This window comes from Macaca thibetana, chromosome 7 (genome assembly GCF_024542745.1).
Source record: "Macaca thibetana thibetana isolate TM-01 chromosome 7, ASM2454274v1, whole genome shotgun sequence".
Classification (NCBI taxonomy): Eukaryota; Metazoa; Chordata; class Mammalia; order Primates; family Cercopithecidae; genus Macaca; species Macaca thibetana.
Window position 1 is genome coordinate 110690265 of NC_065584.1, and position 18334 is coordinate 110708598.

Here is an 18334-nt window from a genome sequence, read left to right on the forward strand (position 1 = left end):
CCAACAGATACTCACTGGACGTTAACTCTGCGTAGGCACGGTTGTAAGCGCAGGGATAGTTAGAGATGACAGACACAACACCTGCCTTCGCGGAGTTTATAGTCCACAGAAGACAGGAGACCCTTAGACCAGAATCAACTAGTGGTAGTGCTTCGAAGAAAGTAGTCTGATAAAAGCATAGTGAGAGACTGCGAGGTTGCCTGTGAGATGGAATGCCAGGGAAGGCTTCTGCGAGGTTTGATTTCAGCCAAGATGCAAATGTGGGAAAGAATGAGCTACATGAAGATCTGGAGGTGTGCCCCCCTGCACAGGACCCAGAAGCCCTGGGCACAGCACGCTGGTCTGAGCTGCAGTAAGAGACCAGCGATGCCTGGCTGGGTGAAGGAGGAAGGGGAGCCGAAGGCCCAGGGGCCAGGTCTGTAGGTCCTTGAGGTTCTTGTAAGGAGTTTGTACTTGTTTTGCTATTAATAATTTCACTGGGAAGCATTTGCAGGTTTTAAGCAGAGTATGCCACTTACCATGTGGAAAGATGCATGTTTTATTAAAGAGAGGACAGTAGGTAGGACCAGGAAGGTGGCGTTAGCTGTGGGGAGCATCCCTTCCCCACCCTACGGTTTTGGTCCATTTGTTTGACTAACATTCAATATTGAGTGAATTTTTTTTTTACATTTTATGTTCAAATTAAAAAGTCCTTTATCTTGAGATAATATTGTTCTCCCAATCTCTGTTTTAATTGATCTTATTGACAAAGTTGACCTAATGTTTTAGGAGACTCCTTGGTGTTACAAGTAACAGTGGACTCTATTGCCCCACTTACTCATTCTCGAGAAGCCGTGATTAATCACCACGTGAACATGAACACTGCGCTAAAGCTGGATTTGCAGCTATAATCCAGCTAACGACCACTGTTCTTTCTGATGAGACTACCTGTGCACATCTCTAAGGGTCAGGAATATCCCAAGAACAGGCATTTCTAAGGTTGGCAAACTTTGTGGCCAGGAAGAGCTGATAAAACCATCCAAATATGCTAAGGAGAACATTCCTTTTGCTCTGAGCTCACCTCATTTAATCAATCACCGATTGGTGAAATTCACCGTCAGTCTTTGAACTCTCTCAAAAGCTCTCAAGAGGATTTTCCTTTCCAGAATTCTTCGTACTGCAATTCTCATTTTCTCTTGAAACTATCTTATTCATTGCAGTTGAGATATATTTTAAATTCATCTCCGTGTGGTGTCTGGGTCAGCTCTGAAGTTGCACTTCACAGACAGAACTCTGGTCAGAGCACGCATTCTCCCCAGCTTCTCGGCTTCTCAATACCAACCCGGTACACATGAAATGGCAGCGATAACTGAGAATACTGGAAAGGTAGTTCTTTGATGACGCTTCCCCTAGACAAGCACATCAAGCAAATCTACTCAAAACATAGCAGAGCCGCAACCTCCGTGTTAATGATAGTTTATTTAGCCGTGCATTTATACGAAATGGTGATGTTTCCTGTCTCCCTGCTTCTCTCTCGGCAGATGGCTACACCACGGATGACATTGAGTTTTACTGGCGAGGCGGGGACAAGGCTGTCACCGGAGTGGAAAGGATCGAGCTCCCGCAGTTCTCCATCGTGGAGCACCGTCTGGTCTCGAGGAATGTTGTCTTCGCTACAGGTGAGTCCTGCATCCATTATAGACCCTTCAGGGGCACTGGCTCCGTGGGTGTGACTGGAGTGAGAGAATACGCTGCAGCAGACTCCCGGCGCAGGACCATCCGAAGGAGCGTTGTCGTCATTCACTCCGTGGGTGTGACTGGAGTGAGACAATACGCTGCAGCAGACCCCCGGCGCGGGACCATCCGAAGGAGCGTTGTCGTCATTCACTCCGTGGGTGTGACTGGAGTGAGACAATACGCTGCAGCAGACCCCCGGCGCGGGACCATCCGAAGGAGTGTTGTCGTCATTCACACATCACACACCCCTCTGCTCTCTGTATCAAAGGAGAGTGGTAGGCTTTGGTGGGGAGGAAGGCTCACCTGAGAAGAAGATGCTCTCTGAGACATTATTGAAAAGACTGAGGATGAATTTCACCAATCAATGTTTGATAACATAAGAATCTCCCATCCTTGGGCAGACAACAGGTCATTGATGAACTTGGAGGCAGGAAGGAAGAGGAAGGAAAGAGGATGACCAGAGGAGGTAGGTGCTGTTCTCCTCCCAAGAGTAAGCCGCCTTCATTCCACTGGGGTTAGCAGCCAGCCTTGGTGGTCCAGGAACTTGCATCACCTCCAGTCTGCCTTGCCCCATTAGACATGGTCATCTTCTCCTGACGTTACCTTATGATGAGGGTTGCCTTAGCCTGGGTTTCCTCGTCATCTTTATATCAATTGCCCAAAGATTGACACGGCGTCTTCTGCTCCTCAGTCTATTCTTGCACAGGTTTTACTAAATGTATATTTTGCAGTGTGCAGTGCTGACTGTGCTTACTGAATGCTGTGCCTTGTAATTGATATAATAAATGAAAGTGCTTTGTAAAATGTAAAGCATTACAGAGACCGCAAACTCTGGGTTGAAAATGCTCAATGAAGGCAGAACCATCCATGTAGCTTGAACAAAGAGTGCATAAAAATTGATCCCAGTCCTGTGATGGCAGCCATGAAGCCAGTGAGTGCCTTGAATGCTCCTTGAATGCTCCTGACCCATGGCCACCAGCTTCGCCTTCATGTGGCTAGCTCCGACTCATTCTTAGGCTTCATCTGATGCCACTTCCTCTGGGAAGCCTTTTCGACCTGCTTGGCCCCACACAGCCCCCCAGGCTGGGTTAAGTGGCTGGGGTGCATCTCCGCAGGGCAGTACTGACCACCTTCCAGCTCTGCTCACAGCTCACGGCACCTGCATCTGCAAGGACACACCTCCCTGAGGAGGAACCCGTATCAGTCATGTGTGGTTCATCCGCTCCCCGCCCTCCTCTTGAGTAATGCCCAGTGTGTCCTGAGTGTGTGGCCGTTGTCAGTGAGTAAGTAATTGATCAGTCAAGGCCGTCACCAACGTTCCCTCTCCACCCCAGCCCCTAGGAGCCGAAGTACATGATAAGTCGATGTAAAAGCCCAAATTTTTAAGACACCGATCAGGTCGTTTTTTTAATGCAGCATCACTTTATCCTCTGCCTCAGGAGGCCTTGCAGATGTCCCTGCATTCTCCGGAGAAGACGCACTGAGAGGCTGACCTCAAGGAGGAATGAGAGCCAGCAGGAACATGGACTTATCATTAAGAAATAGTGTCCACAACCAAGAACGCTGGCCCGTGAGGCATTGAAAAAAATGGTGTATTCCTTCTAAAACTGGGTTTCAAAGTGTTCCATGCCCTGGGTGGTGTGAGCTGAGGGTCTGTTCAGAACAGAGACTAGTATACTCACTGTGGAGTAGTCCTGTCTGTGCAGCCTTTGCCTAGAAAGTTGCAGAGATGGCCATGAGGGTGCTGCCATGCGAATTTCTTACTGCATTTTCGTGCAGCCTCATTAGAAAGGTGGGTGAGGTGTTTGTAGAGGGTGTCCTGCTTCCAAGGGGGACAGCCACTTAGAATGACCCTGAATCCACTAACTTGAAAGCACTTAGAACCACCGTTCTCCAGGTGCAATCCGTGTCTTTTCAGCCTGTATGTGTTAGAACACATCCTAAAAATGTCTGGAGAAAACAGACACTACAGGTATGTGGCAGAATACCTAACTATTCACAGACCCATGGGGCCATCAGAATGCAGGATTGCGTCTTCCTCCCAGCACGGACTGAGTCCTGCATTTACTGGGTGTAGCCCAAGGGGTCCCAATCAGTCAGTTACAAAACCTCCCAACTTTCAAAAGCTTGCACTTTAAAATTATTCTAATTCACCTACGCATGAAGAAATGGCCTAAGTTGCAATGTTTTAAAAATATTTTAATGTTAAATATTATCCTGATTTATTTTCCTTTCCACAAGTATTCTCAATTAATAAGAATGCGACTAGTAAACAGGATTGAAGGACTTTCTGGCCTGACAGAGTATTCCCAGGAAAAGAGATTAGAGGCTGGGCACAGTGGCTCACACCAGTAATCCCAGTGCTTTGGGAGGCCAAGGCAGGAGGGTCACCTGAGGCCACAGGTGACCCTGCCCAGCCTGTGAAACACAGTGAGGACTCACCTCTAGAAAAAAAAAAAAGAAGATTAGGCTGGGCACGGTGGCTCACGCCTGTAATCCCAGCACCTTGGGAGGCTGAGGTGGTTAGATCACGAGGTCAGGAGATCAAGACCATCCTGGCTAACACGGTGAAACCCCGTCTCTACTAAAAATACAGAAAATTATCCAGGCGTGGTGGCGGGCACCTGTAGTCCTAGCTACTCAGGAGGCTAAGGCAGGAGAATGGCGTGAACCCAGGAGGCGGAGGTTGCAGTGAGCCAAGATCGTGCCACTGCACTCCAGCCTGGGCGACAGAGCGAGACTCTGTCTCAAAAACTATAAATAAATAAATAAATAATAAAAGATTAGTCAGGCCATGGTGGCAGCATCTGTGGTCCCAGCTATTCAGGAGGCTGAAGTGGGAGGACGGCTTGAACCCAGGAGTTGAGGCTGCAGTGAACTCTGATTGTACCACTGCACTGCAGCCTGCAAGATGCTGTCTCCCCAAAAAAAGCTGGGGGGTAACTAGAAAAGAACGAACACTCTGAAAGTTTATTAGGACCAGACTATGATGTCACTAGGCAGTAGGAAGTTTTCAGCTCCTCTATAATCTTAAGGGATCCCGTCCATTGACCTACAGGTTGTTATGAGGGGCATGACTGTAACTTGTTTTTCTCCCCCTGCAGATGACTTTGTGATTTTTCTCTTTGCCTTTGGTTTTCATGGGCATCATTATGATGTACCAAGTTGCAGCTTTTTCTGTGATTATTATTCTTGGAGTTTTTTGTTTGTTTTGTTTTGTTTTGTGTTTTTGTTTGTTTTTTTTTTCAGACAAAATCTCACTCCGTCACTCAGGCTGGAGTGCAGTGGCATGATCTTCACTCACGGCAAACTCCGCCTCCTGGGTTCAAGCTATTCTCCTGCCTCAGCCTCCCTAGTAACTGGAATTGCAAGCATGTGCCACCAGGCCCGGCTAAATTTTGTACTTTTAGTAGAGACGGGGTTTCACCATGTTGGCCAGGCTGGTCTCGAACTCCTGACCTCAAGTGATCTGCCCACCTCAGCCTCCCAAAGTGCTAGGATTGCAGTCGTGAGCCTCTGCACCTGGCCATTCTTGGAGTTTATGGACCTTCTTGAGTCTCTGGTTTGATGTCTGTCTGAGGTTTTGGAGCATCACTGGCCATCATCTCTTCAAGGGCTGCCTCTGCCCCATTCTCTCTTCTTCTAGAACCCTGATTACACATATATCTGATCTTGTCATCCTATCTTGTCTATCTTGCTCATTTCTTTCCGTATGTTGCTTTTCATTTTCTTCTCAAGCTTCATGCTGGCAATGCTCTTTTGGTGTATCTTTTAGAGAGGATCTGAGCTTGCTTCTAGTAGACAGCTGGAGGCATTAGCAATCTAGGATAAGCTTCATCTACTTTCTGGGGTATGAGTAATTCTGAGTTCAGGCTCAGTCTTTGAGCATGCATGAGTCCGTCTGGTTTATCTTCACATCTTGAGCAAAACTCTTTGTGTAAGAATACCCAACCCAAGCTGTAGGAGGTTTAACGCGGCCCCTTCTTGATGGCCTCTGTGTCCAGCGTCTGCCCCCTTAGTCCCCTGAGTCTTGGATGTCCTAATTCGCTTCTCATCTTTCCCTTATGGAAACTGCAGGTACGTGAAACATGGGGCTCTTCTCTCTGTTTTCTTTCTCTCCCACATCTTGATACAGACTCTTTACTGGCTTGTTATCTCTCCATTGAAATCTCTCCAGATTTAAATAAATCTTCAAGCAGATTTATTTAAATTCTGTCCATTTTTTCCAGTCATTTTCAGTATATTCTATAATACCCTAACACCGTGGTTTATTTTTCACCCCTCTTTATTTTTTTCAGAAAAGTTTCCAGTTGTTTCAATATGTAATTCTGGCTTCGTTTGGGCTACTAATACATGAGCGTGAAAAAAAAAGAAAATTTAGGAAACCTTTTTTAAAATTTCATTGCAGGAAATTCTGTAATTTTCTGAAAACACGATAAAGAGGAAACATTTATTCGAATACTCTGTTGTTGAAGAAAGCACTATAAAGCTCAGTCAGGATATTTGAGCCTTTGGCTGTAACAGTTTCAAGCTGTGAAAACGTGAGCCAAGCGCTTGCATAACAGACAGATACGGGATCAGGTTAAAAGAAATACTGAATTAAATTTATTTCAACAAACATATTCAGCTGAAAACCAAAGAGCTCCTCAAATACCGCTGTGAACACACTGATCAACAGATTGAAACTTCAGCTTTTGTACGGGTCTTGAAAATGCGTCGTGCTCACGAGCAAAATTTGGGATATACAGTTTTTGCCAAATCTGAAATTTACTCGTAACTTCAGAGTTGTCTTTGAACGGAAAGAGATTTTCGCAAGATATGTGGAGAACAGATGATTTAATATGCTTCTTTAATTTTGTGATGTCTGTCTTTCTCTTCCTTTTTTCTGTGGTACATTTGGACAGTGATACATTCTAACTTTATTTCAGAATACTTTGGCTAAGATTGGAAGAAAAAGAGGAGGAGGCAAAATGGATAATGATGAGGCATTTCAGCTAAGACATGTGAATTCTCTTTTTTTTCAAAACTCAATTTTCAAAATATTGCTTTACTTTCTTATTAATGATCATGACAAATTATAAATTTTTTTAAAAGTCCACCTGTCACGGTGTTTGTTGATACATGCACTCAGGTTTCTCTTTAAGAGTCCATGTGTGAACTCCAGGCTTTAGGCTGCTTAACTAAAGCCTGGGATCCAATTATTGCCAATTCAGTCTGCAAATACCATCTACTAGAGGTACAGAAAAGATAGATGAAACATTAAAAGGAGGAATTACTATCTGTCTTTTATTTGTAATTTAATTTGACCTTAAATTCCAGAGAAAAAATTCTATTTCTTTTTTCCCCACTGACTTTGGTTACAGGCATCTTTAGAGACAATTCACCTGTGCTTCCTGGCCAGTTACAATCCCTAGTCTCTCAGTCCAAAATGCTGGGCCAGAGCATGCTCACTCCCAGGGCCAAAGCAGAGCTCAACTGTATACTCTTTTTGCTGTGACATCACTCTTTACAAGTGCTCCTGACATATGAAGCATGTCTCATTACAGAAAACAGATTTCTTCAGAAATTCATTACCTTAAATCTTTTTGCAGAAAGAGTTTTTAACTACCTTCATCCTTTTCAATTGCCTTTAAGACCTCCAGCAAACATTTAAAACCATGCTCAACGGTGAAAGCCCCGATTACAGAATCATGAACAGAGAAGGCACCAAAGTAGGAGAAAAAGAAAAGAAAGAAGTAACTTGTATTTATCGAGTGTGTACTTTGGGTCAGATAGTGTGTTTCATAGTTGATGTGAATTTGATTGCCGGTAAAAATACACGTAGTAAACATTTTTTTCCTTGTAACGGATCTATTGAGATACAATTCACATACCATACAATTTACCCATTTGAAAGGCAGATTCAGTGGTGTTTAGTATATTTGCAGAGTTGTGCAACCATGACCAAAATCGATTTTAGAATATTTTTATCACCCAAGAAAGAAGGCCCCGTATCCACTAGCAATCTCTTCCCCTTTCTCCCAGCCCTAGACAACCACGAATCTTTCTGTTTCTTTGGATTTGTCTCTGCAGTCTCTTCCACTCCGTGTCAGCGGAATCATTCGTGTGGTCTTGCATGTCTGGGTCTTTCACTTAGCATGACATTTTCAAGGTTCATCCGTGTTGTGTCATGAGTCAGTACTTCAGTCCATGTTATTGCTGAAGAAATACACTGCAATTTCTTTATCCGTTCATCAGCTTATGAACATTTGGCTTGTTTCCCCTTTGGGCTACTAGCTATAAGTCTGCTGTGAACATTCAGTTATAAGTTTTAGTGTATGTATATGTTTTCATTTCTTTTAGGAAATTAACTCATATACTTAGGAGTGGAATTCCTGGGTCATATAGGGTAACATCCTTTTGAGGAACTGTCAGACTATTTTCTAAAGTGGTGGCCTGATAATATTCCTACTGGAAGTATAGGAGGGTTCCAATTATTTCTCCATATCCTCACAAGCACTAGTTATTTTCTGTCTTTTTTATTGTGGCCGTCCTAGAGGGTATGGTATGGTATCTCACTGTGGTCTTGACTTGCATTTCCCTAATGACTAATGATGCTGACCATCTTTTCTTATGCTTTTTTGGCTGTTTCTCTATCTTTGGAAAAATATCTATTCAAAACCTCTTCCCAATTAAACAAATTCAGTTATTTGTCTTTTTTGTAAGCATTCTTTTCTTCGAGACAGGGTCTTAGTCTGTCACCCAGGCTGGAGTGCAGTGGTACAATCTTGGCTCACTACAGCCTCAATCTCCTGGGCTCAAGCGATCCTCTCATCTCAGCCTCCTAATTTCCTGGGACTATAGGCGTGTGCCACCATGCCCAGCTAAGTTTTGTATTTTTATTTTTGTAAAGATGGGGTCTCACTATGTTGCCCAGGCTGGTCTTGAACTCCTGGGTTCAAGCAATCCTCCTGTCCTGGCCTCCCAAAATGCTGAGATTGCAGGCATGAGCCATCCACCCAGCCACATTCTTTATGTATTTTGGATATAAGTTCCTTATCAGATACATGATTTGCAAATATTTTCTCCCATTCTGTAGGTTGTCTTGATGGTACACTTTGGAGCATAACTAACTGTTTTTAATTTTTATGAAGTGTAATTTAATTTTTTGCCACTTAAGGTATTCTTGCCTTGATTTTACACACAAGGAAAGAGAGGATAGTAACCTTCTCAAAAACGAGTATCCCAAATAACGGTGGGGCTGGATTGTTCAAACAACCATCCCTGTTCTTTGCTGCACTGTTATATGGTTCAGTGCTGGTTTTTCTGTGGAGGGTTAGAAAGGATTCATTGCCTGGTTGAGACAATATTTGAAACACTTTTTTTTAAAACCCCAATCCCATTTTTCTTCTTTCTCTTTTCTATTTCATATATTTCCTTTTTTTAATAGATTTTTTCAACATATAATAAGGTGACTAGTAATGGGAATAAGAATTAGAAAGACTATTTTAAATTTTAGGCTGCATCTAGATGATAAATGAATCACATAGCATGATAATGGGCCCAGAAAGCCTCTAAGTGAGAGCTCACAAAGCTTCCCGGGCTGCTGTGGGAGTGCCCCACCATGGCGGCCTTGCTGGGAAGAGGAACATGTGATGAGTGAACTCTGCTGCAGCTGCTAAAATACCAGCTTCTTAGTTCACAGATGCATTTGAGTGGCTCTTAGTGCTCTACAAAGCTGCCATGACCCTCTGTGTCTGCATTTTTAATGAGTTCTTCAAAAACATTAATGCCTAGAGAATAATATAAATTCAGGCTGGATTAGAGATCCAGAGCCGTGTTTTTGGCATAACGGTAACTGCATATGGGGAGAAAGGGCTGGGATCAGCATCTTCACTAGGTAGTTTTGCCAAGGAATCCCTGCGTTGGAACAATGCACTTGTGCCCGGGGACTGTGCCTCTATCTGCTGGCTCAGCGTCTGCCTGGGGACCTGACCACATCTGCATTGGCACGCAGACATTAGGGCTTCAGCGCATTTCAGTTGTAAATTCAAGCTTCCGTTTCGTTTTAAAGGGGATGTCGTAGTGCGGCTGACTCATTACTTCTCAACTTTAAAATATTAGCCACTGGCTGTGATCACTTGGGAGTTTTCCACATAGATACAGCATATTTCATGGCATTCCATCCTGCCAGTGTAAGGACCTTGTCTACCAGAGCTACAAAAATACTTTCATGCACTCTTTAAGATGCACATCAAATGGGAAGAGCCTTTGCCTAGCAGAATGGATCTACTACGTCAGATAATTACTAGGTTGACTAACCCTGTGAGGTCTCTGTCTCATGGCATCTTGGACGGCTCTGCTGGGTCCGTTAGCTTGAAAGCTCGCCTTCCTCCCTGCCTGAAGGAGTCCTATTCACCCATGACCGTCTCATACACCAGAGGTGCCTACACCGTGAAACCTCTCCTAAATCACTGAGTCATGTGCCCTGCATATTTTTATACCTCCAGGATAGTGCATGGCACAGCTTTATGGAGGCCAGTTCTGAATGAATCTGTCTGACATGGGTCAGGAGCTACTAACAGTTCGGAGGGTGAACTGTGCTTTTATTCATCTTCGTTGTTTGCCCCACTCACTGTTTCCACTTCAGAGACTGGGATGTGTGGGGCATATGCTGAATACCTAAACATTTTGCTAATTGGAAATGACATTTTCCTTTTTTTTTTTTTCTTTTTGAGATGGAGTCTCACTCTTTCGCCAAGCTGGAGTGCAGTAGCTCTATCTCAGCTCACTGCAACCTCCGCCTCCCAGGTTCAAGCAATCTCTTGCCTCAGCTTCCTGAGTAGCTGGGATTACAGGCATACACCACCACACCCAGCTAATTTTTGTGTTATTAGTAGAGACGGGATTTCACCATGTTGGCCAAGATGGTCTCGATCTCCTGACCTCGCGATCCACCCACTTCGGCCTCCCAAAGGCATTTTATTTTTAACAAATAGAATGTATTTGCTAAATAAATACAAAAGAAAATGGTATATTTTCTTAATTCCAAATTCTGTGTCAATGAGTATCTTGGTGAATTTCCAGAGATGAATGTGTTTTTGAAATCAGTTTCGTATTCTCCTCCTCAAGATCCCTAATGATCTTCCAAGTGTTTGTTTGACTGTACGGTCATGGCATTGCATGGGTGTCAATATTGGTTTCTACTGCCCACAGTTTCCCTGAAGATGTACTTTGGAAAATGTTTAAGAAAGTTGACTTGGCAAATGGAAAGTTGGAGGATATAGTAAATTGCATTATCATTCAAAAATATTTGCTGCTCTTCTCTGGGGGAGGATTAAACGTTCCCATTCTCCTGACATAACAGTTGGCGATGAGACTTGCTCTGGCCACAGAAATATGACGGGAAGTGTGTACAGCCCTTCTACCACAGAGGCCAACAGAGTTGCAAACAGAGGGAGCTAAGTGGATATATTGTTTATAAGAAAAATTTTTGTTACAAACTACAGAGATTTGGGGGCTATTTGTTACTGTAGCATAAGCCATCATGTTCTGACTGATACAGAGACTGTTCCATGTATGGTGGATTATAGTAAGATGTACTTGAAGCAAAGAGAAGCAAATAAGTGCTAAGAAAGGTCTGAGGTTGCCATGAAATTGCAAATTAAGAGCTAGTATTGAAGTTACTTCAGTAAAGATATTGAAGTTGCCATGGGATTTCAAGCTACAATTCAATAACGATGTTGAGCATTTTGTGTATTAAGCTCAACTAAAGATTCACATAGAGAAACTAAATACTCCTATTTTCATTCATTCAGCATTCAGAAGTATTTATTCAGAACCTACGATGGTTTTGACATTTACCTAGGCATTGTAGTATATAAAAAAAATACCTCACAAATTCTGCCCTGGGGACTGTACGGCTTATTAAGGAAGATCTCACCTTGGTAAATGTTTATAATTATAATAATATGAATAATGAGAAAATTCAAGAGGGTGATTACTTACATTTGGAAGGAGGAAAAAGAAAGGATTCATGGAAGATGGGGCTTTGACCAAGACCTTGAGGTGTGGATAAGGAAAGACACGTCTTCAAAACCGGGATGTGAGTCAGCAGAGGCAGGAAATAGAGACGAATATTTTGAGGCAGTGAGAACCTCTTTGACTGAAGAAATGTGATGCTTAAAGCAGAAACATGGTGGAAAATAAAACTGAAGTTAAATTGGGAAAAGATGGAGAAACTAAATTTCCTGGATGCGTGTTTTGATGTTTGTGGGAAGTAATGAGCCGTAGGAGATTTTGAGTGTGGCATGACAGTGAGCATCGTTTCCGTGTTTCCTGAATGTGCCTAAGTTGCACAAGGCCCAGAACTGGGAGGAGGCCCGCGAGGAGGGTCTGGCACCCGCGCGTGGTGCATCATGCCCATGATCCACATTTACAAGAAACGGAGTCTAAAAACAACAGAACTGTGTGAAATGTGTTATGAAAGGAAGCCTCATTCTACTGATGGTGTTGGAGAAACCGGTTTGCTGTTTGTGGAACCAAAATCCATGTATGTTTTCACCTCATGTCAAACACTGAAATAACTGCCACCCCTAAAAATAGATTTGCAGGTAGATCTGTATTGTGAACTTACCGAAGGCTAAACGCAAGTTTTAACAGTCACGAGGGAAAAAGTGAAATGGATAGATGTAATTGCATACAGAAAGTTAGGGATCTGTATGTCCTCCACTCAAAGCTGTTACAAGCTTTACAAACTGACAACTGGGAAAATGCTTGCAGAGAATACAAGCAAGGATTAGCATATAAAGTGTTTCAATGAAAAGGTAAAAGCCATCAGAGGAAAGAGAAATGAGAAAAATAAATGAGTAATCAGATAATTTATAAGATTAAATACAGAGAACAAACAAACATTTAGGAAGTATTCAATTTTTTAAAAAGTCGTTGAAAGCACAAGGTTTTCCCAAGGGATTTAGCAAAGCCCATTTATAAGAGATAATGTATGATATTGTCGTATTTGCAAGGTGCACTAGGTACTTTTATTAATCTGCTGATAGTGGCAGTGGCATACCTTGGTGTGATACATTTGCAAAGTAATTTGACAATATTTATCAAAAGCTTTAAACCTTGGCCTACCAGTCCCTCCTTTGGCATATTCATCCTCAAGAAATAAGTCTCAATGTAGAAAAATAGCTCTGCACAAATATATCCTTAAGAGTACTATTTATAGTTTTATAAAAATTGAAAACACCTAAATCTACAGCATTCAGGAATTTATATTTATAGAGTCCTTGTGTCGATATTTGATGGATCATTAGGAAGAAACGAAAATTGTGTTTACAAATAATTTGTAGCAACTCTAAAAAATTGTATGCTATGATGACATGGGATATATGCATTTGATCAGAGCTGTGTATGAGAAATTCTACACAGACACACACAAAGACTGGAGGAAATTTCCGAGACTGTCAGCCTTGAAGAGCTGGGTATGTTTGGTGATTTCTTTTCTCTTTTATATAATCCTGGCTGCAAATGTGGTTGATGCTAAAGGTAGGAGGCCTGGAGATAAAATCGTTCATCTCCTGCATAATGGTAATAGTCATACGAGTGAATCAGACTGCCAAAGAGAATAATCTAGGGACAGACACAGAAAGGGACGTGGAATAAAGTCTGAAGAATGCATATACTTAGGGGCAGGAGGAGAATAGGAGCCTGCCAGGCTTGGAGTAGGAGGAGATCAGGAAAGGTGAGGCCTCTTGGAGTTTAGGGTGTGGGCGGCTTCAGAAAGAAGGCACCTGCCAGTGTCGGGGAGCAGTCGGAGGAGCTGATTAGAGAGGGTCATTGGGTTCTCACTGGCGGGCTCTCAGGCAGCTCCATCAGAATCCAGCAAACAAGGAGCGGGAGGATTGGAACTGAGAAAGTGGCCTGTTGAAACGAACAGGGGGAAACAAAGGCCACACTTGCCTTGCTCTAAGAAAAACAAAATAGGCCAGGTGCAGTGGCTCGCACCTGTAATCCCAGAACTTTGAGAGGCCGAGGCAGGCGGATCACAAGGTCAGGAGTTCAAGACCAGCCTGGCCAATGTGGTGAAACCCTGTCTCTGCTAAAAATACCAAAAACAAACAAACAAACAACAAAAAAAAAACTAGCTGGGCATGGTGGTGGGCACCCGTAGTCCCAGCTACTTGGGAGGCTGAGGCAGGAGAATCGCTTGAACCTGGGAGGTGGAGGTTTTAGTGAGCCGAGATCATGCCACTGCACTCCAGCCAGGGCGACAACGCGAGACTCCATCTCAAAAAAACAAAAGGAAAGAAAAACGAAATAAGAGAGAAAAGGCAAATACAGTGCTGAATGTGGCAGGATATTTTCTCACTCTGTCCTGGTGGTGTGGTAGGATTCCAAAGTGTGTGGAGTGGAACGTTCACATCTGAGAATTAATACTGGGACTCGTGGACAAGAAAGCAGATGGGCGCTCCTCCGCGCTCTCGTTGACGCCTTTTCTGTGGCCGAAGCGGATGCCGTCAGTGTGCACAGCTGCTTTCTCCGGGACTGGACTTGCTTCTCTGCCTCTCTTGTTCTTAGGGTGCCCCTGGGCCAGCCCAGTCACTCTAGGGACCATGCCTCCAACATGTGTGTTCAGGGCTGAACTCCAGGTGGGCTGAAAGGACAACTGGTCAAAGCCTTTCTTGCCCAGTAAAGCCTTGAGCCACATCTCCCCTGTCTACAAGGAAGAAGGGAATAGTCATCCATTAAAGAATAAACAAGACATTTGGCGTTATTCTGGATTCTAAGCTAAAAACTTCTAAGTTTTTCCAGGTTCTCAACTGAGTATGTAGCCTCAGAAGAGCATCCTCATCACTATCTTACAAATAGACCAAAAAGCACCCCCCTCCTGATTCTTCTATAAAGACCGCTAGCAGACAGAAGCAAACTGCTTGGTGGTGGACCACCCCTTCATTCACAGACTTTTCCATTGCATGTTGTTGACCTGTGGAAGTCAAAGCAAAGTCTTTAGTCTGCCGTGTCGTTCCTCTGGTGTAATATCCTTGTCTGTTTCCCGTAGGTGCCTATCCTCGACTGTCACTGAGCTTTCGGTTGAAGAGGAACATTGGATACTTCATTCTTCAGACGTACATGCCCTCTATACTGATAACAATTCTGTCGTGGGTGTCCTTCTGGATCAATTATGATGCATCTGCCGCTAGAGTCGCCCTCGGTATGTGCTATTTTTAAGTGATATTTAAATGTAAAGTAACCGTATCATTACAGGATTCAGACAGTTCAAAGGCTGTAGTTCAACTACCATTTTTTGACATCGTGACACAAGCGTTGCCCATATAGTCACTTTTTATCTTGAAACACTAATTTCACGCACGATTCCCTTGATGTGTTAATTTAATTATAAGGCTCAAATGTGAATTTTCATGCCCATGAAAGGGAAAATATGCTTGCAGAATATTTGCATGATAAAACTAGTTTTGACACTAATTTTAAAGCAAGGATTAACATCTCCTGTTCAAAATTATTCCATGGCCCAGAAAGAAGACTTGATTAATTGTGCATTCTTCTTTTATAAGTCAGAAAAATAGTCAAATATTACAGCATAGAATTGGAATTGCACAATGTAATGAGCACTAAAATGTAGAATTCAATTCTGAATGGTTCCCAAAGGCTCTGGTGATCTTTTCTGACCGTTGGTTATTTGACAACTGGATTATTAGCTGATGTACAATATGTACTATAGGTTCCAATATTATTTTTAGCATTTTGGTTATTAAGGGAAGGCTTGTATTTTCAGAAACATTATTCTCTACTCAGCTGATTAATATGAAACGGCATCGACAAAATAATTATTTAAATACATTTACATAAGTACAGAGCTGTTGGGCAATCTTCTGTCCATCCCTTTGGGTGGGGTTGAATTTATTTCCTGAAAGTGAAAGTCAATAGTACTTATAAAAATTGATGGAAAAGAATTATCAACGCATTATCTAGCAAAACGCCTTACAAAAAAACATAAGAATTCAGGGTTCCAGTTATCCCTTCTTTCCTGTTCTTTTCTTTTTTTTTGAGACAGGGTCTCACTCTGTCACCCAAGCTAGAGTGCAGTGGCACAATTATGATTACGGCTCACTGCAGCCTCAACCTCCTGAACTCAAGTGATCCTCTCAACTCTACCTCCTGGATACGGGGGACAACAGACACACACACCACCACACTTGGCTAATGTTTTAATTTTTTGTAGAGATGGTGTTTCGCCGTGTCTCCCAGACTGGTCTTGAACTCTTGGCCTCAAGCCATCTGCCCACCTTAGCCTCCCAGAGTACTAGGATTATAGGCGTGAGCCACCACACCCAGCCCTTTTTCTGTTTACCAACTTTTCCCAGGACTTTAAGTTGAATAACATGTTTTCTTTTCTAATAAAATGTGAGTACATGTGTGTATATGCATGACAAACATGTGACTTGCATAGTTGTAATCAAGGTTAGATTTATTTCCCAGGAAATAACACATAACTATGACTTGAGAAAATCAGGTAGCTCTTCCTAAGGGTGTTAAGTGGATTAAAAAACCACTCTATGAAGAGTAAAGCTGCAAAAAACTGAAAGTGCTGTTTTAATTGTTACGTATTTCTAATAGGTATCATAAACACCGTTCTCTTTAAAAAAAAAAAAAAGTCTCCAGGACTTTCTACAGCCTGCAGATCTTCCCCAGTCATGTCAGTCTTTATGTAGCTCTTACTTTAAAAATACATATATGTTTTACTAGATTACTCTTTGTTAAACTCTTTTCCCTTTTCACTTGGAAAATTCAGAGATACAATACATGTGTAGGGGCAGATCTAAATTATGCAGAGCTGTTAGCATATACAATTTCAAGCACCCCCTTTTAAGAAAAATAATATGAAATATACAAATGCAAAGTTGCTGGGACCCCTCCGCAAGCCTAGAAAAGGCCTATGAAAGTGGAGACCGAGCTGAAGCTGACATTTCACTGCTTTGCCGTGAATCTGCTGCAGAGAATTTGCCAGTCACTGCGATAATTAGTGAAATATGAGTACCAAGGAGCCATGATTATCTGACATCACAAGGGGTGGGGTGTACTGAAAATGTGCATATGTGAATTTCCTAGCCATCACAGATTCTGTCCCGCCCTAATTGTAAAGTGTTGCCTTCTACGGTGTTAAACTGTTATTACCCCGAAAGTGAGTTCCATTTAACCCAGTTTCATTAAGGTATATGAAAGTAGATTCCACACTTTTTCTTCATGACACAGCATTTTTAATATAAACCAGTCGGGCCTCTGTGGCTTTGCTGGGATGAAGGCATGGGCTGGCTAGGGTTGCTGAGGCTTCAACATTGGAGGATTGACACTTGTGCTCTGGGAGGCAGGCATGAGAGCCAGAGTGAAGGGGATATTCATTAGAGTTAGCGTGACCCCGAGGTCAAGAGGGCAGCTGTGATCTTAGGGCTGTGGGTCTGGCCAGACAAGAACCCAACAGATCCAGCTCTCAGAGTATGACACCTGCACATGCATTCCCTCTGTCCCTTCTGCCAATACAAGACTTGAGTCCAGATCTGCAGTCACTGGGAAACGTCAGTTGGCGAATTCAGACAATTATGACGCAGTGTCAGGAGCACTGAATGACGTCATCATCATCAATACCACAGCCAGGATAATAAAGGCTGAAAATTATCACATAGTTGGGCGCCACTTTCTCTGCTAAGGCCATTCACGTAGTCATCTGTCCTGGAGAAGATTCCAGCAGGGTACGGAGGATTATCGCCCCAGTTTTACAGAGCACGAAAATGAGATGCAGAGAAGCTCAGTAGCTGGTACGAAGTCATGTAATTACCAAGTTTCAGAAGAAAGATTTCAATCCAGTTAGTCTAACTTCCAGACCTTCTCCCTTAACTACTACATATAATTCCTAAAGTGTCAATAAAACCGCAGTAAAGAGTTACTTGGTCTACTATGTTATAAAAGCCATGGATTTTTTTAAGAAAAGAAGAAAGCTAACCAAATATTATGAACTCTTATTATTGAGGAAACCCTCATAACTGTTAAGATGCTACTGAGCTCCATAGGATACAGCTGTAGTTTGGAGAGCTTTCACTGGAGAAATCCCCCTTCTTGCCACCCCTTCCCAAGCACCTCATCTTGTAGCACAGCTTTGAAATGCTCACAGTGCTTTTTGCATTCATCCGAAGGGGCTGCACTGTGATCAATACGCATGGCTTCTAAATGCATGATAAAGGTGCAGCCTCTGCACAGACAGGGTGGGCGGGGCTCAGCAGAGGCCTCTGTGGAGGGCTCACCCTTGGGCTGTGGGCACTATTGGACCTGGACTCAACGCGGGAGGGACTCAGGGCCTGTTCCGCTGGCTCTTCCGACAGCCGTGCTCCTCGGCTGCTCTGTGGGCTTCAGTATGATATGCTTCTGCTGCCCAGGGTCTGACCGTCAGATACGTTGAACTGTTTGCGTTAACGACCACCAAACTTTAAAGTGGGAAGTTGTCATTAGATGGCCTCCCTCAAAACCCTTGGTGAATACTGGTTGGTGTCCCTTATCCAAAATGCCTGGTACCAGAAGTGTTTTGAAAATCAGATTTTTTTCTAATTTTGGAGTATCTGCATTA

The 18334-nt window shown here is 43.1% G+C and overlaps 1 protein-coding gene across 1 annotated transcript in view; it reads left to right on the top strand.

Annotated features, from left to right (window-relative positions):
- The window catches only part of GABRB3 (gamma-aminobutyric acid type A receptor subunit beta3), a 72426-nt gene that overhangs the window by 33248 nt on the left and 20844 nt on the right, over positions 1-18334 (top strand). Inside the window, exons 3-4 of the mRNA XM_050796169.1 lie at positions 1521-1658; positions 14759-14911. Of these exons, the coding sequence (XP_050652126.1) occupies positions 1521-1658; positions 14759-14911 (291 nt within the window). The remainder of the gene's footprint in view (positions 1-1520; positions 1659-14758; positions 14912-18334) is intronic.